This window comes from Oncorhynchus gorbuscha, linkage group LG12 (assembly GCF_021184085.1).
Source record: "Oncorhynchus gorbuscha isolate QuinsamMale2020 ecotype Even-year linkage group LG12, OgorEven_v1.0, whole genome shotgun sequence".
Lineage (NCBI taxonomy): Eukaryota > Metazoa > Chordata > Actinopteri > Salmoniformes > Salmonidae > Oncorhynchus > Oncorhynchus gorbuscha.
In genome coordinates this window covers 3,163,715-3,184,226 of record NC_060184.1, presented here as the reverse complement: position 1 = coordinate 3,184,226, position 20,512 = coordinate 3,163,715, and the positions used below count along the sequence as shown (strand labels likewise).

Sequence of the window (20,512 nt, the reverse complement as noted above, 5' to 3'; positions counted from 1 at the left end):
TGGGGGTAAACACCCACCACACCCGGGGATAAACACCCACCACACCCTGGGGGGATAAACACCCACCACACCCTGGGGGGATAAACACCCACCACACCCTGGGGGGATAAACACCCACCACACCCTGGGGGGATAAACACCCACCACACCCGGGGGTAAACACCCACCACACCCGGGAGGTAAACACCCACCACACCCGGGGGTAAACACCCACCACACCCTGGGGCGTAAACACCCACCCTGGGGGTAAACACCCACCCTGGGGGTAAACACCCACCCTGGGGGGTAAACACCCACCCTGGGGGGTAAACACCCACCACACCCTGGGGGGTAAACACCCACCACACCCTGGGGGGTAAACACCCACCACACCCTGGGGCGTAAACACCCACCCTGGGGCGTAAACACCCACCCTGGGGGTAAACACCCACCCTGGGGGTAAACACCCACCCTGGGGGTAAACACCCACCACACCCTGGGGTAAACACCCACCACACCCTGGGGCATAAACACCCACCCTGGGGGTAAACACCCACCACACCCTGGGGGGTGAACACCCACCACACCCTGGGGTAAACACCCACCACACCCTGGGGAATAAACACCCACCACACTCTGGGGCATAAACACCCACCACACCCTGGGGCATAAACACCCACCACACCCTGGGGTAAACACCCACCACACCCTGGGGTAAACACCCACCACACCCTGGGGTAAACACCCACCACACCCTGGGGCGTAAACACCCACCACACCCTGGGGCGTAAACACCCACCACACCCTGGGGCGTAAACACCCACCACACCCTGGGGCGTAAACACCCACCACACCCTGGGGCGTAAACACCCACCACACCCTGGGGCGTAAACACCCACCACACCCTGGGGCGTAAACACCCACCCTGGGGCGTAAACACCCACCACACCCTGGGTGGTAAACACCCACCACACCCTGGGTGGTAAACACCCACCCTGGGGGTAAACACCCACCCTGGGGGGTAAACACCCACCCTGGGGGGTAAACACCCATCACACCCTGGGGCGTAAACACCCACCACACCCTGGGGCGTAAACACCCACCACACCCTGGGGGGTAAACACCCACCACACCCTGGGGGGATAAACACCCACCACACCCTGGGGGGATAAACACCCACCACACCCTGGGGCATAAACACCCACCACACCCTGGGGCGTAAACACCCACCACACCCTGGGGCGTAAACACCCACCACACCCTGGGGCGTAAACACCCACCACACCCTGGGCGTAAACACCCACCACACCCTGGGGCGTAAACACCCACCACACCCTGGGGCGTAAACACACACCCTGGGGGGTAAACACCCACCACACCCTGGGTGGTAAACACCCACCACACCCTGGGGGGGTAAACACCCACCCTGGGGGGTAAACACCCACCACACCCTGGGCGTAAACACCCACCACACCCTGGGGGGATAAACACCCACCACACCCGGGGGTAAACACCCACCACACCCGGGGGTAAACACCCACCACACCCGGGGGTAAACACCCACCACACCCGGGGAGGTAAACACCCACCACACCCTGGGGGATAAACACCCACCACACCCTGGGGGATAAACACCCACCACACCCTGGGGGTAAACACCCACCACACCCTGGGGGATAAACACCCACCACACCCTGGGGGGATAAACATCCACCACACCCTGGGGGGATAAACACCCACCACACCCTGGGGGGATAAACACCCACCACACCCTGGGGGGATAAACACCCACCACACCCGGGGGTAAACACCCACCACACCCGGGAGGTAAACACCCACCACACCCGGGGGTAAACACCCACCACACCCTGGGGCGTAAACACCCACCCTGGGGTAAACACCCACCCTGGGGGGTAAACACCCACCCTGGGGGGTAAACACCCACCACACCCTGGGGGGTAAACACCCACCACACCCTGGGGGGTAAACACCCACCACACCCTGGGGGGTAAACACCCACCACACCCTGGGGCGTAAACACCCACCCTGGGGGTAAACACCCACCCTGGGGGTAAACACCCACCACACCCTGGGGGTAAACACCCACCACACCCTGGGGCATAAACACCCACCCTGGGGGTAAACACCCACCACACCCTGGGGGGTGAACACCCACCACACCCTGGGGTAAACACCCACCACACCCTGGGGAATAAACACCCACCACACCCTGGGGCATAAACACCCACCACACCCTGGGGCATAAACACCCACCCACACCCTGGGGTAAACACCCACCACACCCTGGGGTAAACACCCACCACACCCTGGGGCGTAAACACCCACCACACCCTGGGGCGTAAACACCCACCACACCCTGGGGCGTAAACACCCACCACACCCTGGGGCGTAAACACCCACCATACCCTGGGGCGTAAACACCCACCCTGGGGCGTAAACACCCACCACACCCTGGGTGGTAAACACCCACCACACCCTGGGTGGTAAACACCCACCACACCCTGGGGGGTAAACACCCACCCTGGGGGGTAAACACCCACCCTGGGGGGTAAACACCCACCCTGGGGGGTAAACACCCATCACACCCTGGGGCGTAAACACCCACCACACCCTGGGGGGTAAACACCCACCACACCCTGGGGGGATAAACACCCACCACACCCTGGGGGGATAAACACCCACCACACCCTGGGGCATAAACACCCACCACACCCTGGGGCAAACACCCACCACACCCTGGGCGTAAACACCCACCACACCCTGGGGCGTAAACACCCACCACACCCTGGGCGTAAACACCCACCACACCCTGGGGGTAAACACCCACCACACCCTGGGGCGTAAACACACACCCTGGGGGTAAACACCACACCCTGGGTGGTAAACACCCACCACACCCTGGGGGTAAACACCCACCCTGGGGGTAAACACCCACCACACCCTGGGCGTAAACACACACCACACCCTGGGTGGTAAACACCCACCACACCCTGGGCGTAAACACCCACCATACCCTGGGGGGTAAACACCCACCCTGGGGGGTAAACACCCACCACACCCTGGGGGGTAAACACCCACCACACCCTGGGTGGTAAACACCCACCACACCCTGGGCGTAAACACCCACCACACCCTGGGTGGTAAACACCCACCACACCCTGGGGCGTAAACACCCACCACACCCTGGGTGGTAAACACCCACCACACCCTGGGGGATAAACACCCACCACACCCTGGGGGATAAACACCCACCACACCCTGGGGGTAAACACCCACCACACCCGGGGATAAACACCCACCACACCCTGGGGGGATAAACATCCACCACACCCTGGGGGGATAAACACCCACCACACCCTGGGGGGATAAACACCCACCACACCCTGGGGGGATAAACACCCACCACACCCGGGGGTAAACACCCACCACACCCGGGGAGGTAAACACCCACCACACCCGGGGGTAAACACCCACCACACCCTGGGGCGTAAACACCCACCCTGGGGGTAAACACCCACCCTGGGGGTAAACACCCACCCTGGGGGGTAAACACCCACCACACCCTGGGGGGTAAACACCCACCACACCCTGGGGGGTAAACACCCACCACACCCTGGGGGGTAAACACCCACCACACCCTGGGGTAAACACCCACCCTGGGGCGTAAACACCCACCCTGGGGGTAAACACCCACCACACCCTGGGGTAAACACCCACCACACCCTGGGGCATAAACACCCACCCTGGGGGTAAACACCCACCACACCCTGGGGTGAACACCCACCACACCCTGGGGTAAACACCCACCACACCCTGGGAATAAACACCCACCACACTCTGGGGCATAAACACCCACCACACCCTGGGGCATAAACACCCACCCACACCCTGGGGTAAACACCCACCACACCCTGGGGTAAACACCCACCACACCCTGGGGCGTAAACACCCACCACACCCTGGGGCGTAAACACCCACCACACCCTGGGGCGTAAACACCCACCACACCCTGGGGCGTAAACACCCACCATACCCTGGGGCGTAAACACCCACCCTGGGGCGTAAACACCCACCACACCCTGGGTGGTAAACACCCACCACACCCTGGGTGGTAAACACCCACCACACCCTGGGGGGTAAACACCCACCCTGGGGGGTAAACACCCACCCTGGGGGGTAAACACCCACCCTGGGGGGTAAACACCCACCCTGGGGGGTAAACACCCATCACACCCTGGGGGGTAAACACCCATCACACCCTGGGGCGTAAACACCCACCACACCCTGGGGGATAAACACCCACCACACCCTGGGGGGATAAACACCCACCACACCCTGGGGGGATAAACACCCACCACACCCTGGGGCATAAACACCCACCACACCCTGGGGCAAACACCCACCACACCCTGGGCGTAAACACCCACCACACCCTGGGGCGTAAACACCCACCACACCCTGGGCGTAAACACCCACCACACCCTGGGGCGTAAACACCCACCACACCCTGGGGCGTAAACACACACCCTGGGGGGTAAACACCCACCACACCCTGGGTGGTAAACACCCACCACACCCTGGGGGGGTAAACACCCACCCTGGGGGGTAAACACCCACCACACCCTGGGCGTAAACACACACCACACCCTGGGTGGTAAACACCCACCACACCCTGGGCGTAAACACCCACCATACCCTGGGGGGTAAACACCCACCCTGGGGGGTAAACACCCACCACACCCTGGGGGGTAAACACCCACCACACCCTGGGGGGTAAACACCCACCACACCCTGGGTGGTAAACACCCACCACACCCTGGGCGTAAACACCCACCACACCCTGGGTGGTAAACACCCACCACACCCTGGGGCGTAAACACCCACCACACCCTGGGGCGTAAACACCCACCACACCCTGGGCGTAAACACCCACCACACCCTGGGGGGTAAACACCCACCCTGGGGGGTAAACACCCACCACACCCTGGGGGGTAAACACCCACCACACCCTGGGTGGTAAACACCCACCACACCCTGGGCGTAAACACCCACCACACCCTGGGTGGTAAACACCCACCACACCCTGGGGCGTAAACACCCACCACACCCTGGGGCGTAAACACCCACCACACCCTGGGGCGTAAACACCCACCACACCCTGGGTGGAATACATATCTACATTCATTCAATTCTCCCTTAAGTACCAGAACCAGGTTTCAGCTTTGGTTTTAGGCTTTATCTTTCTGTTCCTGGAGAGAGAGAGAGAGAGAGAGTGTGTGTGTGTGTGTGTGTGTGTGTGTGTGTGTGTGTGTGTGTGTGTGTGTCTACGTGTGTGTGTCTACGTGTGTGTGTCTACGTGTGTGTGTCTACGTGTGTGTGTGTCTGCGTGTGTGTTATTAAGTTGAGTCTGTTGCATGTTCATCCTTTTTGTTGACTGGTGTTTATGCTGACTCATACATACCATGCTCTCTCCCTCTCTCTCTCTCTCTCTCTGTCTCTCTCTCTCTCTCTCTCTCTCTCTCTCTCTCTCTCTCTCTCTCTCTCTCTCTCTCTCTGTCTCTCTCTCTCTCTCTGTCTCTCTCTCTCTCTCTGACTCTCTCTCTGTCTCTCTCTCTCTCTCTCTCTCTCTCTCTCTCTCTCTCTCTCTCTCTCTCTCTCTCTCTCCCCCCACTGTCTCCAAACACTGTACAAACACACACACACACAAACACTCTCTATCGCTCGCTGCCCTCCTCCCCACTTCCCCCTGTCTCTACCTCTCTCTGCTCTCTGGTTGTTTTGTCCTGTTGCAGGTTTTGTCGAGTCGTCGTTCCTCTATCCCCTCGACCTAGCAGGGCTGGAGCACCATCTCCAAGGTGCATTCAGTGTCTACCGCAGATACGGCCTGAGCCACCAATGTGAATATATCATTCTCAGCTAGCGCTAGCCTGCTACCTAGCATTAGCTAGCTAGCATTAGCTTGGTAGCTAGTTGAACTGAATGTGAATGTTCTGCTTGATTAGCGTGAGCAAAATGATAATGAATTAGCATTAGCATGTCGGTGTGTTATGTGAGTATGTATCCCTATAGGTTAGCGGTAGAGAATAGTAGCTAGTTCCCTCATCATTAGCGCTAAACACCCGGTGGAGGAAGTCCCCCTGGTGCAGGAAGTCCCCCTGGTGAGGAAGTCCCCCTGGTGCAGGAAGTCCCCCTGGTGCAGGAAGTCCCCCTGGTGCAGGAAGTCCCCCTGGTGCAGGAAGTCCCCCTGGTGGAGGAAGTCCCCCTGGTGGAGGAAGTCCCCCTGGTGGAGGAAGTCCCCCTGGTGGAAGAAGTCCCCTGGTGCAGGAAGTCCCCTACTGGAGGATGTACCCTCCTGGAGTCTGTGTGTGGCACGTTCTTCCCCTGCTAGAGAACAGAACCCACGCTGTTCAGTGCTGCTCATATTCTGCTTGTCATAGTAGCCTGTCCAGTCCAAGTGCTTACAAGTCACGAGAAGGCCGGTCCAGGTCCGGGTCACCAGGACTTCACCAATGAGCTCCAAGTTGATTCACAAGTCACTACAAAACTGCTAAACAATGGCGGATATCTGACTAATGCTAGCTACCATCACTAGGTATGGGTGCCCTTTCCTCTGAGCTAGCCCCCAGATGCTAGCAGCATAATGCTGTTGGTTCCAGCATGCTAACAGACCTGGTTTTGTCATAGAATAGAGCAGTAGCACCTCTAGAGAGTCTTGGCTGGAAAGCTCTCTAGCGCTCCCTTTGTTTTCTCGTTTTCACTTTCTCCCCCCTCTCTCTCAGCTCTCCCCCCTCTCTCTCGCAGCTCTCCCCCCTCTCTCTCTCTCTCGCAGCTCTCCCCCTCTCTCTCTTGCAGCTCTCCCCTCTCTCTCTCAGCTCTCTCTCTCTCTTGCAGCTCTCCCCCCTCTCTCTCTCTGCAGCTCTCCCTCTCTCTCTCTCGCAGCTCTCCCCCCTCTCTCTCTCTCGCAGCTCTCCCCCTCTCTCTCTCTCGCAGCTCTCCCCCCCTCTCTCTCGCAGCTCTCCCCCCTCTCTCTCTCGCAGCTCTCCCCCTCTCTCTCTCCTCTCTCTCTCTCTCAGCTCTCTCTCTCTCTCTTCTCTCTCTCTCTCTCTCTCTCTCTCTTTCTCTCAGCTCTCCCCTCTTCTCTCTCAGCTCTCCCCCTTTCTCTCAGCTCTCCCCCTCTCTCTCTCAGCTCTCCCCCCTCTCTCTCTCAGCTCTCCCCCTCTCTCTCTCAGCTCTCTCTCTCAGCCCTCTCTCTCTCTCAGCTCTCCCCCTCTCTCTCTCTCTCTCAGCTCTCCCCCTCTCTCTCTCTCAGCTCTCCCCCTCTCTCTCTCTCGCAGCTCTCCCCCTCTCTCTCTCTCTCGCAGCTCTCCCCCCTCTCTCTCTCTCGCAGCTCTCCCCCCTCTCTCTCTCTCGCAGCTCTCCCCCCTCTCTCTCTCTCGCAGCTCTCCCCCTCTCTCTCTCTCTCGCAGCTCTCCCCTCTCTCTCTCTCTCGCAGCTCTCCCCCCCTCTCTCTCTCAGCTCTCCCCCCTCTCTCTCAGCTCTCTCTCTCTCTCTCTCTCTCTCTCTCTCTCTCTCTCTCTCTCTCAGCTCTCCCCCTCTTCCTCAGCTCTCTCTTTCTCTCAGCTCTCCCCCCTCTTTCTCTCAGCTCTCCCCCTCTCTCTCTCTCTCTCAGCTCTCCCCCTCTCTCTCTCTCTCAGCTCTCCCCCTCTCTCTCTCTCTCAGCTCTCTCTCTCTCTCTCAGCTCTCCCCCTCTCTCTCTCTCAGTTCTCCCCCCTCTCTCTCAGCTCTCCCCCCTCTCTCTCTCTCTCTCAGCTCTCCCCTCTCTCTCAGCTCTCTCTCTCTCTCAGCTCTCCTCTCTCTCTCTCAGCTCTCCCCCTCTCTCTCTCTCTCAGCTCTCTCTCTCTCTCTCAGCTCTCCCTCTCTCTCTCAGCTCTCCCTCTCTCTCTCTCAGCTCTCCCCGTCTCAGCTCTCCCCCTCTCTCTCTCTCAGCTCTCTCTCTCTCTCTCAGCTCTCTCTCTCTCTCTCTCTCCAGCTCTCTCTCTCTCAGCTCTCTCTCAGCTCTCCCCCTCTCTCTCTCAGCTCTCCCCCTCTCAGCTCTCTCCCCTCTCTCTCTCTCTCAGCTCTCTCCTCTCTCTCTCTCATCTCTCTCCCTCTCTCTCTCTCTCTCTCTCTCTTCTCTCCTCTCTCTTTCTCTCAGCTCTCCCCTCTTTCTCTCAGCTCTCCCCCCTCTTTCTCTCAGCTCTCCCCCCTCTCTCTCTCTCTCCTCTGTCTCTCTCTCTCTCTCTCAGCTCTCCCCCTCTCTCTCTCTCAGCTCTCCCCCTCTCTCTCAGTTCTCCCCCTCTCTCTCAGCTCTCTCTCTCTCTCTCTCAGCTCTCTCCCTCTCTCTCAGCTCTCCCCTCTCTCTCTCTCTCAGCTCTCCCCCCCTCTCTCTCAGCTCTCCCCCCCTCTCTCAGCTCTCTCTCAGCTCTTCCCCCTCTCTCTCTCTCAGCTCTCCCCCTCTCTCTCTCAGCTCTCCCTCTCTCAGCTCTCCTCTCTCTCTCTCTCTCTCTCTCAGCTCTCCCCCTCTCTCTCAGCTCTCTCTCAGCTCTCCCCCTCTCTCTCTCAGCTCTCCCCCTCTCTCTCTCAGCTCTCCCCCTCTCTCTCTCTCAGCTCTCCCCTCTCTCTCTCAGCTCCCCCTCTCTCTCTCAGTCTCTCCCCCTCTCTCCCTCTCCTCTCCCCTCTCTCTCAGCTCTCCCCCTCTGTCAGCTCTCATCTCTGTCAGCTCTTTCTAAGCTCTCCCCCTCTCTCTCAGCTCTCCCCCTATGTCAGCTCTTTCTCAGCTCTCCCCTCTGTCAGCTCTCCCCCTCTCTCTCTCAGCTCTCCCCCTCTGTCAGCTCTTTCTCAGCTCTCCCCCTCTCTCTCTCAGCTCTCCCCTCTCTCTCTCAGCTCTCCCCCTCTCTCTCAGCTCTCCCCCTCTGTGAGCTCTCTCAGCTCTCCCCCTTTCTCTATCAGCTCTCTCCCCCTCTCTCTCTCAGCTCTCCCCTCTGTCAGCTCTCTCAGCTCTCCTCCTCTCTCTCAGCTCTCCCCCTTTCTCTCTCAGTTCTCCCCCTCTCTCTCTCAGCTCTCCCCCTCTGTCAACTCTCTCTCAGCTCTCCCCCTCGCTCTCTCAGCTCTCCCCCTCTCTCTCTCAGCTCTCCCCCCTCTCTCTCAGCTCTCCCCCTCTCTCTCTCAGCTCTCCCCCTCTGTGAGCTCTCTCAGCTCTCCCCCTTTCTCTATCAGCTCTCCCCCTTTCTCTATCAGCTCTCCCCCTTTCTCTCTCAGCTCTCCCCATTTCTCTCTCAGCTCTCCCCCTCTCTCTCTCAGCTCTCCCCCTCTCTCTCTCAGCTCTCCCCCTCTCTCTCTCAGCTCTCCCCCTCTGTCAACTCTCTCAGCTCTCCCCCTCTCTCTGTCAACTCTCTCTCAGCTCTCCCCCCTCTCTCTCAGCTCTGTCTGTCAGTCTGTTACCTGATGTCTGTTCTGTCTGTGTATCTGTGTCTGTAGATGCTGACAGACGGTCTGTGTCGACCATGAACCTTTCTAAACATGCAGCTGATCCAGTTATAACCAAGAGACTGTCCTACTCCTCTGCCACACTCTTACATTCTCCAGACCGAGGTAAACACACACACACACACACACACACACACACACACACACACACACACACACACACACACACACACACACACACACACACACACACACACACACACGTGTGTATATACGCTAAACAAAAATATAAACGCAACATGTAATGTGTTGGTCCCAAGTTTCATGATCTCAAAAAAAAATCCCAGAAATTGTACAAAAAATGTGTTTACATCCCTGTTAGTGAGCATTTCTCCTTTGCCAAGATAATCCCTGACAGGTGTGGCATATCAAGTAGCTGATTAAACAGCATGATCATTACACAAGTGCACCTTGTGCTGGGGACAATAAAAATCCACTTTAAAATGTGCAGTTTTGTCACACAACACAATGCCACAGACGTCTCTAGTTTTGAGGGAGCGTGCTATTTGCATGAAAACTGCAGCAATGTCAACCAGAGAATTGAATGTTAATTTCTCTACCATAAGCCGCCTCCAATATAATTTTAGGAAATTTTGGAAGCATGGGGGGCTGAGGAGTATTCCCCATAGCTGAACCCCTGTCCAGTCATGTGAAATCCATAGATAAAGACCTGAATTTCATTTAATTAACTGATTTCCTTATATGAATTGTAACTCAGTAAAATATTTTTAATTGTTGCGTGTTGCGTTTATATTTTAGGCACACAGATGATCATATTGTACAGAAGAAGGTATTAATGAACTATTGCTGTTACTACAGTGGTTTGTTTCATCTCTAAGTTCTCATTGGTTGGTTTGTCAAGTAAAGTTTACATTGGCTAACGTCATGGTAAAAATTGTTGTGTAAATGTGCCATAATCTGACTAAATGTTGCATGTTCACAGTGTGGTGTTTACATGTAGGCTTTCCGTGTTGTGGCATGATATTTGGTATTCTAATTTCGGCTGTGTGGTGTGTTTTAATGTATATATTATAGAAAGTGTGGTGATTTGTCATTGCTCCTCTCAGTGTTACAGAAAAGGACCTCCTCTTCACCCTTACTTAACAAATCACAGTTCAAACTCCGCCTACCAGGGGGAAAGACCGCCCACTACAAACCCCAAGGTGGTTCTGGGAAAAATAGGGAATTTTTACTCTGTAATCACCCTCATTCCCACCTATCACATCACAGGCTGGAAACTGATCTCTTCAAATTACAATATAACTTTATTGTCATTTATTTATTATTTACATGTATTTATCTGAGGATGGACACTTTTCAATCATTAAAATCAACACTGTACTATAACATTCTACAAACACATTAGTTCTCAGTCATTATTCCGTTAAAGGTTTTTAATACAGACCACATTACATGTTCTTGAAACGTTTTTAAATCTCCCTTTTTGCTACTGTGTTTATATGAAAATCAATCTGTTGCATTTATTATCATTTACACACAAGACGGTCGAGGAAACAGAAGATAATGTAATTTTAGGTGGTCTCGGAGACAGGCGGTAATGTAGCTCTAGGTGGTCTAGGAGACCGATAATGTAGTTCTAGGAGACCGACGATAATGTAGCTCCACGAGACTGATGATAATGTAGCTCTACGAGACGGACGATAATGTAACTCTACGAGACTGACGATAATGCAGCGCTAGGAGACTGGCGATAATGCAACGCTGGGAGACTGACGATAATGTAACGCTGGGAGACTGACGATAATGTGACGCTGGGAGACTGACGATAATGTGGCGCCGGGAGACTGACGATAATGTGGCGCCGGGAGACTGACGATAATGTAACGCTGGGAGACTGACGATAATGCAGCGCTAGGAGACTGGCGATAATGTAGTTCTGGGTGGTCTAGGATACTGACGATAATGCAGGCCTATGCAGTTGAGACCGGGCCTGGATCATCAGGGGAAGCAGGCCTATGCAGTTGACTAGATAGTTTCCAGCCTGTGTGCATCTGTTCAGAGGAGTTTTGTCTGGGAAGCTTGTTCTGAATCCTGCATGTCACACTGTTATCCCTCTGTCCACTGATCCTGTCTGTCCCAGACACTAAGGTCCCCTCGGTCCCAGACGCGCCGCTAAGGAAGGTCCTGTCTGTCCCAGACGCGCCGCTAAGGAAGGTCCTGTCTGTCCCAGGCGCGCCGCTAAGGAACGTCCTGTCGGTCCCAGGCGCGCCACTAAGGTCCCGTCTGTCCCAGACGCGCCGCTAAGGTCCCATCTGTCCCAGACGCACCACTAAGGTCCCGTCGGTCCCAGACGCGCCGCTAAGGTCCCGTCTGTCCCAGACGCACCACTAAGGTCCCGTCGGTCCCAGACGCGCCGCTAAGGTCCCGTCTGTCCCAGACGCGCCGCTAAGGTCCCGTCTGTCCCAGACGCGCCACTAAGGAAGGTCCCGTCTGTCCCAGACGCGCCGCTAAGGTCCCGTCGGTCCCAGACGCGCCGCTAAGGAAGGTCCCGTCGGTCCCAGACGCGCCACTAAGGAAGGTCCCGTCGGTCCCAGACGCGCCACTAAGGAAGGTCCCGTCGGTCCCAGACGCGCCACTAAGGAAGGTCCCGTCGGTCCCAGACGCTAAGGTCCCGTCGGTCCCAGGCGCGCCGCTAAGAGCTTCAGCATGGCTTGGTGGCTTTCCCGTGTGCACACACCAGATCTCTCACACTCACACCAGCTCTGTCTTTCAGTAAATCATGTATTGAGTAATTGGATAATGAATGAAAGGGACTCTGGGATGTGGTTCTATCCCCCATGATGTCTGCATCTCAAATGAAACCCATAAGGACACGGATCCTGTCACACTGGTTACACAACGGTTCACTTAATTCACCATGATCTTTTGCACGTTTTCTCAGTTACTATGGCGATCCTCCCCTTACTGCATGTTACTATGGCGATCCTCCCCTTACCACACGTTACTATGGCGATCCTCCCCTTACCACATGTTACTATGGCGATCATCCCCTTACTGCACGTTACTATGGCGATCCTCCCTGTACCGCAGTTACTATGGCGATTCCCCCCTTACCGCATGTTACTATGGCGATTCCCCTCTTACAGTACGTTACTAGGGCGATCCTCCCATTACCGCACATTACTTTGGCGATCCTACCCTTAACGCACGTTACTATGGCGATCCTCCCCTTACTGCACGTTACTATGGCAATCCTTTAACGCATGTTACTATGGCGATCCTCCCCTTACTGCATTTGCATCTCAACTAACGATCTGTGTGTGTGTTCGTTCCAGGCATGCGTTGTATGCCGCTGACCCCGTGGGAGAACACAGTGGTCAATCGTCTGCTACAGCCCACACACTCCTACCTGGCACGCAGCCGCAGCGCCATGAGCCTGTCTGGAGACACAGGTAACACACCTACTACATCTCACTGATGGGTGCAGTGAGCTCTGATTGATGACATCACTAACCTGTCTGATCTACCTCACCACCTCTCTCCCCTCACCACCTCTCTCCCCCTCACCACCTCTCTCCCCTCACCACCTCTCTCTCCCTCACCACCTCTCTCTCCTCACCACCTCTCTCCCCTCACCACCTCTCTCTCCTCACCACCTCTCTCCTCACCACCTCTCTCTCCCTCACCACCTCTCTCCCCTCACCACCTCTCTCCCCCTCACCACCTCTCTCCCCTCACCACCTCTCTCCCCTCACCACCTCTCCCCTCACCACCTCTCTCCCCTCACCACCTCTCTCCCCTCACCACCTCTCTCCCCTCACCACCTCTCTCCCTCACCACCTCTCTCCCCTCACCACCTCTCTCCCTCACCACCTCTCTCTCCCTCACCACCTCTCTCCCCTCACCACCTCTCCTCCCTCACCACCTCTCTCCCCTCACCACCTCTCTCTCCCCTCACCACCTCTCTCTCCTCACCACCTCTCTCTCCCTCACCACCTCTCTCTCCTCACCACCTCTCTCTCTCCCTTCACCACCTCTCTCTCTCCCTCACCACCTCTCTCCCCTCACCACCCTCTCTCCCCTCACCACCTCTCTCTCCCCTCACCCTCACCCTCTCTCTCCTCACCACCTCTCTCCCTCACCACCTCTCTCTCCCCCTCACCACCTCTCTCCCCTCACCACCTCTCTCCCTCACCACCTCTCTCCCTCACCACCACCTCTCTCTCCCTCACCACCCTCTCTCCCTCACCACCTCTCTCTCCCCTCACCACCTCTCTCCCCTCACCACCTCTCCCTCACCTCTCTCCCTCACCACCACCTCTCTCCCCTCACCACCTCTCTCTCCCTCACCACCACCTCTCTCACCCCTCACCACCACCTCTCTCTCCCCTCACCACCACTCTCTCTCCCCTCCCCTCACCACCTCTCTCTCCCCTCACCACCTCTCTCCCCTCACCACCTCTCTCTCCCTCACCACCCTCTCCCCTCACCACCCTCTCTCCTCACCACCTCTCTCTCCCTCACCACCTCTCTCTCCCCTCACCACCTCTCTCCTCCCCTCACCACCTCTCCCCTCACCACCCTCTCCCCTCACCACCTCTCTCCCCCCTCTCCCCTCACCACCTCTCTCCCTCACCACCTCTCTCTCCCCTCACCACCTCTCTCTCCCCTCACCACCTCTCTCCCCACCTCTCTCCCCTCACCACCTCTCTCTCCCTCACCACCTCTCTCCCTCACCACCTCTCTCTCCCCTCACCACCTCTCCCCTCACCACCCTCTCCCCCCTCACCACCTCTCTCCCCTCACCACCTCTCTCTCCCCCACTCACCACCTCACCACTCTCTCCCCCTCACCACCTCTCTCCCCTCACCCTCTCTCCCCTCACCACCTCTCTCTCCCCTCACCACCTCTCTCTCCCCTCACCACCACCTCTCTCTCCCTCACCACCTCTCTCCCCTCACCACCACCTCTCTCCCCTCACCACCTCTCTCTCCCCTCACCACCCTCTCTCTCCCTCACCACCTCTCTCTCCCCTCACCACCACCTCTCTCCCCCTCACCACCTCTCTCTCCCCTCACCACCACCTCTCTCCCCTCACCACCTCTCTCCCCCTCACCACCACCTCTCTCCCCTCACCACCCTCTCTCCCTCCCCACCACTCTCTCCCCTCACCACCTCTCTCCCCTCACCACCACCTCTCTCCCCTCACCACCTCTCTCTCCCCTCACCACCTCTCTCCCTCCACCTCTCTCCCTCACCACCCTCCTCCCTCACCACCTCTCCCTCTCTCTCCTCACCACCTCTCTCTCCCCTCACCACCTCTCCTCACCACCCCTCACCACCACCTCTCTCCCCTCACCACCTCTCTCCCCTCACCACCTCTCTCCCCTCACCACCACCTCTCTCCCCTCACCACCACCTCTCTCTCTCCTCACCACCACCTCTCTCTCCCCTCACCACCTCTCTCTCCCTCACCACCTCTCCCCTCACCACCTCTCTCTCCCTCACCACCTCTCTCCTCCCTCACCACCCTCTCCCCTCACCACCTCTCTCTCCCCTCACCACCTCTCTCCCCTCACCACCCTCTCTCCCCTCACCACCTCTCTCTCACTCACCAACCTCTCTCCCTCACCACCTCTCTCTCCCTCACCACCACCTCTCTCCCTCACCACCTCTCTCTCCCCTCACCACCTCTCTCTCACCCCTCACCACCCTCTCTCCCCTCACCACCTCTCTCCCCTCACCACCTCTCTCTCCCTCACCACCACCTCTCTCTCCCTCACCACCACCTCTCTCCCCTCACCACCTCTCTCCCCCCTCACCACCTCTCTCCCCTCACCACCTCTCTCCCCTCACCACCTCTCTCCCCTCACCACCTCTCTCCCTCACCACCTCTCTCTCCCCTCACCACCCTCTCTCCCCTCACCACCCTCTCTCCCCTCACCACCTCTCTCTCCCCTCACCACCTCTCTCTCCCCTCACCACCTCTCCCCTCTCTCTCCCTCACCACCCTCTCTCCCTCACCACCTCTCTCTCCCCCTCACCACCTCTCTCTCCCCTCACCACCTCTCTCTCCCCTCACCACCTCTCTCTCCCTCACCACCCTCTCTCTCCCCTCACCACCTCTCTCTCCCCTCACCACCTCTCTCCCCTCACCACCTCTCTCCCCTCACCACCTCTCTCCCCCTCACCACCTCTCTCTCCCCCTCACCACCTCTCTCTCCTCCTCACCACCTCTCTCTCACCCCCTCACCACCACCTCTCTCCCCTCACCACCACCTCTCTCCCCTCACCACCACCTCTCTCCCCTCACCACCACCTCTCTCCCCTCACCACCTCTCTCTCCCCTCACCACCACCTCTCTCCCTCACCACCTCTCTCCCCTCACCACCTCTCTCTCCCCTCACCCCTCTCTCTCCCTCACCACCTCTCTCCCCTCACCACCACCTCTCCTCTCACCACCTCTCTCTCCCTCACCACCTCTCTCCCTCACCACCTCTCTCCCTCACCACCTCTCTCTCCCCTCACCACCACCTCTCTCTCCCCTCTCCCACCACCTCTCTCTCCCCTCACCACCACCTCTCTCTCCTCTCACCACTCTCTCTCTCCTCACCACCTCTCTCTCCCCTCACCTCTCTCTCTCCTCACCACCTATCTCTCTCCTCCTCACCACCTCTCTCTCCCTCACCACCTCTCTCTCCTCACCACCTCTCTCTCTCCTCACCACCTCTCTCTCCCTCACCACCTCTCTCTCCCCTCACCACCTCTCTCTCCCCTCACCACCTCTCTCTCCCCTCACCACCTCTCTCTCTCCCTCACCACCTCTCTCTCCCTCACCACCTCTCTCTCCCTCACCACCTCTCTCTCCCTCCTCACCACCTCTCTCTCCCTCACCACCTCTCTCTCCTCACCACCTCTCTCTCCCCTCACCACCTCTCTCCCCTCACCACCTCTCTCTCTCTCCTCACCACCTCTCTCTCTCTCACCACCTCTCTCTCTCCTCACCACCTCTCTCTCTCCTCACCACCTCTCTCTCTCCTCACCTATCTCTCTCTCTCCTCACCACCTCTCTCTCTCCTCACCACCTCTCTCTCTCCTCACCACCTCTCTCTCTCCTCACCACCTCTCTCTCCCCTCACCACCTCTCTCTCCCCTCACCACCTCTCTCCCTCTGCTCCACCCGATCCATCGCTCCTTTCGCCCATCCTGTCCATGTCTAACCCCTGATTGGTGGTGACCGTGTGACAGGAGCCTTGCCTGTATGTCCTCGCTCGGTGTCCTGCCACCCTATGGGATCTATGTCCTTCAAGTCCATCCAGTCCCAGCCTCTGACCGTCTGCCGCAGCCAAGAGCCACGCCTCCCCATGGACATGACCAACCGCAGGAGGACCACCGGCAACGCACCGGTAAGATATCCCATGACGATAACAACCTGCGCCGGTAAGATATCCCATGACGATAACAACCTGCACTGGTAAGATATCCCATGACGATAACAACCTGCACCGGTAAGATATCCCATGACGATAACAACCTGCGCCAGTAAGATATCCCATGACGACGTTCGGACTTGATGCGTGCATCGGTGAAAACCAGGTCAGTCAGACACAAAAGATCAGCCTGACTGTGGGCTCTGCAGCCGTCTGTCTGTCTGTCTGTCTGTCTGTCTGTCTGTCTGTCTGTCTGTCTGTCTGTCTGTCTGTCTGTCTGTCTGTCTGTCTGTCTGTCTGTCTGTCTGTCTGTCTGTCTGTCTGTCTGTCTGTCTGTCTGTCTGTCTGTCTGTCTGTCTGTCTGTCTGTCTGTCTGTCTGTCTGTCTGTCTGTCTGTCTGTCTGTCTGTCTGTCTGTCTGTCTGTCTGTCTGTCTGTCTGTCTGTCTGTCTGTCTGTCTGTCTGTCTGTCTGTCTGTCTGTCTGTCTGTCTGTCTGTCTGTCTGTCTGTCTGTCTGTCTGTCTGTCTGTCTGTCTGTCTGTCTGTCTGTCTGTCTGTCTGTCTGTCTGTCTGTCTGTCTGTCTGTCTGTCTGTCTGTCTGTCTGTCTGTCTGTCTGTCTGTCTGTCTGTCTGTCTGTCTGTCTGTCTGTCTGTCTGTCTGTCTGTCTGTCTGTCTGTCTGTCTGTCTGTCTGTCTGTCTGTCTGTCTGTCTGTCTGTCTGTCTGTCTGTCTGTCTGTCTGTCTGTCTGTCTGTCTGTCTGTCTGTCTGTCTGTCTGTCTGTCTGTCTGTCTGTCTGTCTGTCTGTCTGTGTCTGTCTGTCTGTCTGTCTGTCTGTCTGTCTGTCTGTCTGTCTGTCTGTCTGTCTGTCTGTCTGTCTGTCTGTCTGTCTGTCTGTCTGTCTGTCTGTCTGTCTGTCTGTCTGTCTGTCTGTCTGTCTGTCTGTCTGTCTGTCTGTCTGTCTGTCTGTCTGTCTGTCTGTCTGTCTGTCTGTCTGTCTGTCTGTCTGTCTGTCTGTCTGTCTGTCTGTCTGTCTGTCTGTCTGTCTGTCTGTCTGTCTGTCTGTCTGTCTGTCTGTCTGTCTGTCTGTCTGTCTGTCTGTCTGTCTGTCTGTCTGTCTGTCTGTCTGTCTGTCTGTCTGTCTGTCTGTCTGTCTGTCTGTCTGTCTGTCTGTCTGTCTGTCTGTCTGTCTGTCTGTCTGTCTGTCTGTCTGTCTGTCTGTCTGTCTGTCTGTCTGTCTGTCTGTCTGTCTGTCTGTCTGTCTGTCTGTCTGTCTGTCTGTCTGTCTGTCTGTCTGTCTGTCTGTCTGTCTGTCTGTCTGTCTGTCTGTCTGTCTGTCTGTCTGTCTGTCTGTCTGTCTGTCTGTCTGTCTGTCTGTCTGTCTGTCTGTCTGTCTGTCTGTCTGTCTGTCTGTCTGTCTGTCTGTCTGTCTGTCTGTGATGGATTATGGCATTATTAAAGCTGAACTATGCAGGAATCCCTCCACCGTTTCCTGTTTGCAAACATTCTAATACCTCATTTCAGTTTATATGACAAAGACCCCCACACTGTCCCATGTTAGCATCAATATGCTACCGTCTGGACCCCCACACTGTCCCATGTTAGCATCAATATGCTACCGTCTGGACCCCCACACTGTCCCATGTTAGCATCAATATGCTACCGTCTGGACCCCCACACTGTCCCATGTTAGCATCAATATGCATCAATATGCTACCGTCTGGACCCCCACACTGTCCCATGTTAGCATCAATATGCTACCCTCAATCAGTTTGGACCCCCTTCAGTCATGTGGTGTCAGAGGAAGAGGAGGCAGTTCCACATTAATTGAATGAAGATCATTTCATCCGTGTGTGTGTGTGTGTGTGTGTGTGTGTGTGTGTGTGTGTGTGTGTGTGTGTGTGTGTGTGTGTGTGTGTGTGTGTGTGTGTGTGTGTGTGTGTGTGTGTAAGGATAAACATAAGGACTTTGTCAGGAAGTCTTGGAGCAACCTCTCCCTGCCTCTGGCCACACCTCCTCTGACCACGCCTACTGACAAGAGGTTCCGGTCACCAGGGAAACAGCAGAGTAGAGTGACACCGCCCTCACCTGGCAGGTTGGTGGAATAGCAGCTCATAGAGATCCTAGAGTTGTCCTCTTTCTAGTGTTAGTAACTGTTTTTCATTTTTTAAAATTTTATTTCACCTTTATTTAACCAGGTAGGCTAGTTGAGAACAGGTTCTCATTTGCAACTGCGACCTGGCCAAGATAAAGCATAGCAGTGTGAACAGACAACACAGAGTTACACATGGAGTAAACAATTAACAAGTCAATAACACAGAGAAAAAAAAGGGGAGTCTATATACAATGAATGAGTGAAGGAGGCTTTGTTGCGGAATAGAAAGCCGATTCTTGATTTGATTTTTGATTGGAGATGTTTGATATGGGTCTGGAAGGAGAGTTTGCAGTCTAGCCAGACACCTAGGTACTTATAGGTGTCCACATATTCAAGGTCGGAGCCATCCAGTGTGGTGATGCTAGTCGGGCATGTGGGTGCAGGCAGCGATCGGTTGAAAAGCATGCATTTGGTTTTACTAGCGTTTAAGAGCAGTTGGAGGCCACGGAAGGAGTGTTGTATGGCATTGAAGCTCGATTGGAGGTTAGATAGCACAGTGTCCAATGACGGGCCGAAAGTGTATACAATGGTGTCGTCTGCGTAGAGGTGGATCAGGGAATCGCCCGCAGCAAGAGCAACATCATTGATATATACAGAGAAAAGAGTCGGCCCGAGAATTGAACCTGTTAGGTTCTGACCCACTAACATTGCTCTAAGGCTCTGGTTAAAGACTGGTTAAAGACTGGTTAAAGACTCTGCTCTAAGGCCCTGCTCTAAGGCCCTGCTCTAAAAGGCCCTGCTCTATAAGGCCCTGCTCTATAAGGCCCTGCTCTAAAAGGCCCTGCTCTATAAGGCCCTGCTCTATAAGGCCCTGCTCTATAAGGCCCTGCTCTATAAGGCCCTGCTCTATAAGGCCCTGCTCTATAAGGCCCTGCTCTATAAGGCCCTGCTCTATAAGGCCCTGCTCTATAAGGCCCTGCTCTATAAGGCCCTGCTCTATAAGGCCCTGCTCAAAGGCCCTGCTCAAAGGCCCTGCTCAAAGGCCCTGCTCAAAGGCCCTGCTCAAAGGCCCTGCTCAAAGGCCCTGGTTGGGCCGGCAGGTAGCCTAGTGGTTAGAGCGTCGGGCCGGCAGGTAGCCTAGTGGTTAGAGCGTTGGGCCGGCAGGTAGCCTAGTGGTTAGAGCGTTGGGCCGGCAGGTAGCCTAGTGGTTAGGGCATTGGGCCAGTAACCAGAAGGTTGCTAGATTGAATAACTGAACTGACAAGGTGACAAGCTGTCATTCTGCCCCTGAACAAGGCAGTAAACCCACTGTTCCTAGACCAGTTAACCCACTGTTCCTAGACCAGTTAACCCACTGTTCCTAGACCAGTTAACCCACTGTTCCTAGACCAGTTAACCCACTGTTCCTAGACCAGTTAACCCACTGTTCCCAGACCAGATAATCCACTGTACCCAGGCCAGTTAACCCACTGTTCCCAGGCCAGTTAACCCACTGTTCCCAGAC

The 20,512-nt window shown here is 56.3% G+C and overlaps 1 protein-coding gene across 8 annotated transcripts in view; it reads left to right on the top strand.

Moving 5' to 3' along the window:
- LOC123990453 (ensconsin-like) overlaps nt 1-20,512 on the top strand; it is an 86,068-nt gene that overhangs the window by 37,316 nt on the left and 28,240 nt on the right. For 3 of the 8 annotated variants that reach the window (XR_006830643.1, XR_006830642.1, XM_046290990.1), the window contains exons 6-11: nt 5,793-5,897; nt 9,517-9,630; nt 10,593-10,688; nt 12,822-12,938; nt 16,735-16,892; nt 18,866-19,008. Coding sequence is in view for 6 of the 8 variants with exons in the window: in XM_046290990.1 (XP_046146946.1) it covers nt 5,793-5,897; nt 9,517-9,630; nt 10,593-10,688; nt 12,822-12,938; nt 16,735-16,892; nt 18,866-19,008 (733 nt within the window). In the remaining 2 variants the exon portion in view is untranslated. The remainder of the gene's footprint in view (nt 1-5,792; nt 5,898-9,516; nt 9,631-10,592; nt 10,689-12,821; nt 12,939-16,734; nt 16,893-18,865; nt 19,009-20,512) is intronic. The other 5 variants (XM_046290991.1, XM_046290993.1, XM_046290994.1 and 2 more) reach the window with 5 other exon arrangements.